The following is a 7125-nucleotide window of genomic DNA, read 5'->3' as shown; positions in this document are numbered from 1 at the left end:
TAAATTTCACACAAAAATGCGGGTTTTTAAAATATTTTGCATAATTAAAACTAATATTTATCGACAAAAATAATAGTAAGTCACCGTTACGCATGTATTTGTTGCATAAATAGGTGAGACTGTTGTAATAAACGCCGTTTACTGTCTATATCAAGATCGAAGCTCAAGTTCAAACTCAAGCTCATGATGGAAGGTAAAGGCGCGGCGGTGTCGATCATCACCAGCAGACCGCATGGGTCTGCACGACTCCAGCAAAGCGCCTCCCCTCGCTCGCGTCCTATCGCTCCCTCATTCCCTCCTGTGAATGCTGTGTAATGTTCAGTGACATAACTAGGTCAGTAGAACAGCAGGTTTGAGCGCTGCTCACACAGCCGGCCATGCTGCCCTGCAAAAACAACAACACGCATCCGACAAACCTCCATCTCCAACACTTACACTCAACAATATCACCACAACCGCATAGAGCGAGGATTTAACTCACAACAAGTCGCCTTTAGAGAAATATTTCGATTTAGGAGACTGTACGAGTCACCACATGGAGACATTTTAGCCACCAAATACATTCATATTTATATTTCCAGGGAATACGTTATTGCTTGATACAGAAAAACACTCCACTACGTTTACTCTCATTACGTAATAAAACAAACCTGTCAAACATGCCAAAATCACGACCAGCCGCTTCTGTGTCAGAATTCCATGAATTTGATACATTTTAACATCTTACTATGAATCACTGTAACATTTGAGAAAAAAAATGGAACACCAAAAGAACGTTTAAACGCGTTGCAAAATAACAAGTGGGCGGCTGCAAATGTGACAGGAAAGCGTTTCAATGTGCGTGAAAACATACGTGCAAACGTTTCTATAGCTAAATGTTTAAAAACTATTTAAAGAGCTTGTTAAAAGAAACATGCAATGTCTGCGTAATAGGTACATGTCATGCAGTGCCCCAAACATCTTACCTCTCATTTTGATCGCTGTTTCTTGATTCTCCAAAGTTCACTGGGTGCGGAGCAATATTGTTCGGACTAACATAACATAACTAACATAAGACAGCTACCCGAATGAAACTTTTCAGCTCCGACTATGAGCATTATTAGGAAAATAAAATAGAAGAAAGGTCCACAAAGCAAATTCGCGTCTCTAAAGGTCTTCTGTTGCGCTTCGGGTACAAAAAAGTGAAAGTCGCTTTGGTCGTGTGTTATGGCGCGGTATGAAACGCCGTCGTCCACCCTCTCCTCCTCTCACTCTACCCTGCTAACCTACTTTCAGACGCGTGGAGTCTCACATGATCTCACTTGCCGCTCATCCACTCGGCGCTTAAGGTGGGACTACAATTCAGTCATTCAGAATGCTTTTCATTGTAACACAGTCAAATCAACTGAATTAATTCAAAGTAAATAGGGTACTAGGGGACACTAGATGACAAAGGACAACTGCACTGTAAAAAAAAAAAAAAAGAAGATACATTTACGTTTAACTCACATTTTAAGCCACATTTGAGTTATGGTTTATTTTTTCAAATCAAAAGTGGTGATAAAAAGAGTCTGCGGTCATAAATTCATTAGGCCTTCACATTTTCAACTGCTACTTTGAATTGCATCTTAAGGGTTAGTTCACCCCAAAATGAAATCCTGTTAATTACTCACCCTCATGTCATTCCAAGACCTTCGTTCCTCTTCGGAACACAAATTAAGATATTTTGATGAAATCTGAGAGCTCTCTGACCCTCCATAGACAGCAACGCAACTACAATGTTCCCAGCTCCAGAAACGTAGCAATGACATCGGTAAAACAGTCCATGTGACATCAGTGGCTCAACTTCAATTTTGTGAAGCTACGAAAAGACTTTTTGTGCACAAAGAAAACAAAAATAACAATTTATTCAACAATTCTTTTCCCAGAGTTACCGCCTTCCGCCATTTTGGAGAGTACACTCTAAAAAATGCTGGGTTAAATACAACCCAGTGCTGGGTAAAATAGGGACAAACCCAGCAATTGGGTTGTTTTGACCCAGCGGTTGGGTTACTACCCAGGAGGTTGGGTTAAACATTTAACCCAACCGCTGGGTCAAAACAACCCAATTGCTGGGTTTGTCCCTATTTTACCCAGCACTGGGTTGTATTTAACCCAGCATTTTTTAGAGTGTACCGTGACACATGCGCGCGCTTTCCCCAGAACGTAATCAACATAATCAGCATTTTTTATGTTCAGCATGTGTGCATTTTCTCGTTTTCGTTCTGGGGAAAGCACAAACTTGAGTCGTGGTACTCTACAAAATGGCAGAAGACGGGAACTCGGGGAGAAGAATTGTTGAATAAATAGTTTTTTTTTGTTTTCTTTGTGCACAAAAAGTATTCTCGTAGCTTCGCAAAATTGAAGTTGAGCCACTGATGTCACATGGACTGTTTTAACGATGTCCTTGTTACGTTTCTGGGACTGGGAACATTGCAGTTGTGTTGCTGTCTGGGTCAGAGAGCTCTCAGATTTCATCAAAAATATCTTAAATTGTGTTCCGAAGATGAACGTAGGTCTTACGGGTTTGGAACGACATGAGGGTGAGTAATTAATGACAGAATTTTCATTTTGGGGTGAACTATCCCTTTAACTAGTTTAAATAATAATAATAATAATACTACTACACACACACACACATAACATTTTTTGACAATTTATATAGATTTTTTTTTATATGAGTTTCGTTGTCTGTTGAACACAAAGGAAGATATTTTGAAGAATGTTGGTAGCTGAAAAGTTGACCATTGACTTTCATAGTAAGGAAAAAGTACTATCAATGGTCAATACCGTCAACTCATTCTTCAGAATTTCTTCTTTTATGTTCAACAGAAGAAAGAAATTCATACAGGTTTGGAACAAGGGTGAATAAATAATGTCAAGCCATCATTGATTCTGTTACGTTGCTGTGTAATACTGTGAAGCTGCTTTGAAACAATCTCTATTGTATAAAGCGCTACAAAAATAAAGGTGACTTGGCTTGGCTTGACTACAGTCAGCTAACTCACCGAGTCATTTTACAGTGTCCAGCTCACTGGAAACATTCAAAATGTCACATTTAAATGTTGGTTGCATTTAAAACTATAATCAATGCCAGTTCTTTCCTATGCACACACCACCAGCCACCCATTAACGAGACATTCAAGTATTGCTCTGCAAAATGGCCCTTTTAGTAATCAAACCAGGCAGAAGAAATCCCTCAGTCATAATGCATAAATAAAAGCTGGTCCTATAATAGTTATGGCAGATGGTTATGCAATCCTTGGAGGCCTGCTGGAGGCTTGAACAGGCTAATTATGCATTATTCATTTATTTTTGAGGGCGCCATCAACCCTTTAATGAGTCTATATTAGGAGAGCTTCTTAAATGAAAATTGTCAATCTATTATATAGCTGAAAAGGAGATATATTAATCACATTGTACCATTTCAGACAACCAAAAAAAAAAAAAAAACGTGTTTCACATTCCATCAACACAATCCAAGCACCTGGGCACCAAATGATGAGCCAACATGGGAGCCAAAAACACAAATCCACATGTGCACCTTTCAAAATTCTAAATGGCAATGATGAGAGGAGAGTGACTGTGTGTGGAAAAGCTCGATGATGCAATTCTCCGGCAGGGGCTCTTATGAAACACAGAGAGAAGATTACAGTAAGTAGGTTAGTGGAACAAGCAGAGAGCACACAGAGTGCTGCGTTCAAAGCGGCTCCCTGTTCGGCCTCCTCCTCCCATCCGTCGCTCCGTCACCGTTTCATCCCTGTCCGCTTCTCGTGTCCACCTCCAGACTTGAGGTCCTGGGGGATCTGCTTTTCTCCTTTTCTTCTTGTTGCCTCTTCTGATTCAATCTGTTTATTTCTATGCGTTCAGCAGACTGGCCTGCTGCGCCCCCTGCTACTCTCTGTCTTTCATCTCTCCTCTCATCCGCTCATCTGTCTCTCTCATGCAATAAACATCACGGCTGCAGAAGAAAGTAATCCACCCATAACATAAGAGTTTTATTCTTGATTACACACGTATGAATGATAACAGTGATACAAAAGATGTCTATTGCTACATCTTTTGCCTTCTTGTTAAGTTCTTTCGATTTCCTACATTCAACATTTCCTGTGTTCCCTCATGCGTGTTCGGTAACTAATAGCAACAGCCGTGACATTCTGACCCTAAACTACGCAAACGCAGTTAGCGAAGGGATGGGGGCAGGGCTGAGCGAACCCAATCGCTACAACAGGTTTGAGAAACAGTGAGAGAGAATATAAAAGAATACTTATGATTCATGATAGATGGATGTGAAGAATAATAAAATGTTTATAGGATGGCATCTACAACTGACATTTTACAAAAAAACAGATGTGAGGCTGCAAATAAATGGATTAAAATCTGTTACAGGTACAAAAGGTCAATGAATGCAGGAGTTGCACAGTTGGACGCCTTACAGAAATAATCTATGTTTATTCTGAAGATAGAGTTGGTAGTGTTTGCTAATGCTTTGATTTAAACAAAGCCTTAGTAAAAGTATAAAACAAACAAACAAAAAAAAATACAAGTGTAAGTTTATTTTTCTGCTCATCAATACAAAGGCAAGGTAAATACATGAGAAATTCACACTGCAATCACATAATAGATAATTAACCCTGTAAAGCCTGACATATGAAATAATTGTCAGATGTATTATTTAAAAGGTTTATTGAACTTTAGAAAACAAAAAAGAAAAAAAAAAAAAACTCTGAAAACTAAAAGTTACTTTTTGTTGAGCATCATATTTCATACATCAGGTTTCTATGGCTCATATAGTATTTGTATGGCCAAAAAGTACGACGAAATTCTGACAGCTTGTAAACCAATATAAGATACTGCATTTATAACAGTATAGCAGACTACTTACTTAAAATGCATATAAATATCAGTAATCACTCCTTATCTCCTAATAATGGGTCTTAGTAAGATGACATTGAAAAGCTCTTTACTTTTTATTATAGAGGCAAAACATAATGCAATGCAACACAATGATGATCGAAAGATGAACAAATAAGCATTACTCAAAAGCCTGATGGATCGTATTTGATACTCATATTTTAACATAATTTTTCTTAAAATCCTGTATGCTAAGTTTCTTGAATCCAGTGTGGTAGTTTTGAATGGAATGGTAGTATTTGTTAAAAACAATTGGTCCCGGTCTCAATTAAAATCATGTTGTTTTCTTTCTGAAGACATTGACCGGCTCTTTCAGTTCTGGTGGGTGGAAGCAGACCGTGAAATGAATGACGTGTCTGTTCTACTATCAAAAGTATTAAACTTGTCGAGCACCATTTGTGAGATGAATGAAACCTCAAATCATAGCTTACGTGCGCCATTACTTTTCTAAGCATTCAGACCTTCTACTTTTGCCTGATGGAAGATAAAACTGCACTTACACTGAAGAAAGAACCTCACATTTAGGAACCAAAACGTGTTGGTGGGCTGTTTTGACTTGAGCGGCCTGTAATCACCTCAGATAAAGCTGTCACTGGCACGGTATCCTTTCAAAAGATACACCTTTTTACCTTATTTACCCCATAATAATACCGTAAATGTACATATTAGTACCTAAAGTGTACATATTCTAAATGGTACATATCAGGGGCGTAGCCATCATTTCAGACGTCCCCCGCGTCCCCCGCGTAATCTACGCCCCTGGTACATATTAGCACCTTTTAAAAGGGTACCACAAGGGGTAAATTAAGTACAAAGGTGTACCTTTTGAAAAGGTACCACCCCAGTGACAACACTTGTACCTATATTTTTCAGAGAATGTTTGACCAATAATACTAATGCGTAAAAGAAAAAAAAAACAAAACACGCATTGCAACTGAGCCGTTGATGAATAGAGTGAACGGATTGATCGTAAACTCATTGTACTGGGGAACGATGGATTGATGGGTAAATCCTCAATCTCGCTGTCCCTGTAAACAAGATGGAGGTTTGAACGTTCACAGGGATTATGTTTGATCCTGTTTTCGCATGGCGCCATAATCCCGCTCCCTCCTGCCCCCCTCTATCCCTCACTCTCTCTAATCCCTCCCTATAATCCCTTGCTTTTCTACGATTTCAAAAGCGCTCTAATCTCCGCTGGTTTGAGCCCATTTATCTGATGGGACTCTAGGCAACACGCTACCTGGTCAGTTTGTCAGTGAAAACACACTCCCTCACCTCGTGTTCTCTCCTCCCTCCTTCTTCTCACCTTCCGTTCTCTCTTGTCCTGCTCTCATCTCTCCTTTTCTTTATTCCTCTCTTCCTCCTCATCGCTCATCCTCTTTGTCTCTTGGGCCACATGCAATGTACAATTTTAGTTATCTCTATCAAAATCTATTCTTTATTAAAAGATATTCTTTGGATGTTAAAATATTTCATCTTTCAGAATATTTGCCAAGAATTCCAATTATTTGCATTTAGTAGCTTTATATGAAGTTATTAAGTGGTTAGAATCCCTACTCCGATACTTTGAGCTGTGCTCATGTTTAAGTTTAAGTCTGGTTCTCATGGTTTACCCCTCGGTAGAAATTGCGGTCCGGGTGCCGGACCGAAAGGGCACTTAACATCGGTGATTAAAGGGCCCGTATCCCACCTCAATAGCAGCCAAAGTGTTTTGCAATACAATGAATACAATAAGTACATTGTACTTATTTTTAATGTACAGTAAAGTACAAGGCCACGTAATATAAAGTGGGACCCTTTGATTAGACTTACAATCTTTGCCAAGTGGGTATAAAAAAGGTTAGACTTTATTTTAAGGTGTCCTTGTTACAGTGTAATTATACATTTAAATACGGAGTAATATTAATTAACTACATGTACTTACTTTAAGGTTAGGATTAGATTTGGTTTTGAGCTACTTGCATGTAATTATGAATAATTCATTATTATAATAGTAAGTACATGTAAAGTCTAACCTTAAGGACACCTTAAAGGGTTAGTTCACCCAAACATTTAAATTAGCCCATAAATTACTCACCCTGAAGTCATCCTAGGTGTATATGACTTTCTTCTTTCAGATGAATCCAGTCGGAGTTATATTAAAAATTGTCTTTGATCTTTCAAGCTCTATCGTTGTACTCAGCGGGTGTTGCA

At 38.8% G+C, this 7125-nt stretch overlaps 1 protein-coding gene across 1 annotated transcript in view; it reads right to left on the bottom strand.

The window, feature by feature from the left end:
• rorcb (RAR-related orphan receptor C b) overlaps positions 1 to 1248 on the bottom strand; it is a 17116-nt gene extending 15868 nt beyond the window's left edge. The window contains exon 1 of the mRNA XM_016499528.1: positions 966 to 1248. Coding sequence (XP_016355014.1) covers positions 966 to 972 — 7 coding nt within the window. The 5' untranslated portion in view covers positions 973 to 1248. The remainder of the gene's footprint in view (positions 1 to 965) is intronic.
• Between the last annotated feature and the right edge of the window lie 5877 nt (positions 1249 to 7125).

Source organism: Sinocyclocheilus anshuiensis, unplaced genomic scaffold, assembly GCF_001515605.1.
Source record: "Sinocyclocheilus anshuiensis isolate Anshui unplaced genomic scaffold, SAMN03320099.WGS_v1.1 scaffold1910, whole genome shotgun sequence".
In the NCBI taxonomy this organism is placed as follows: domain Eukaryota; kingdom Metazoa; phylum Chordata; class Actinopteri; order Cypriniformes; family Cyprinidae; genus Sinocyclocheilus; species Sinocyclocheilus anshuiensis.
The sequence above is the reverse complement of the archived record's forward strand: the minus strand, read 5'-3'. Positions and strand labels throughout refer to the sequence as shown.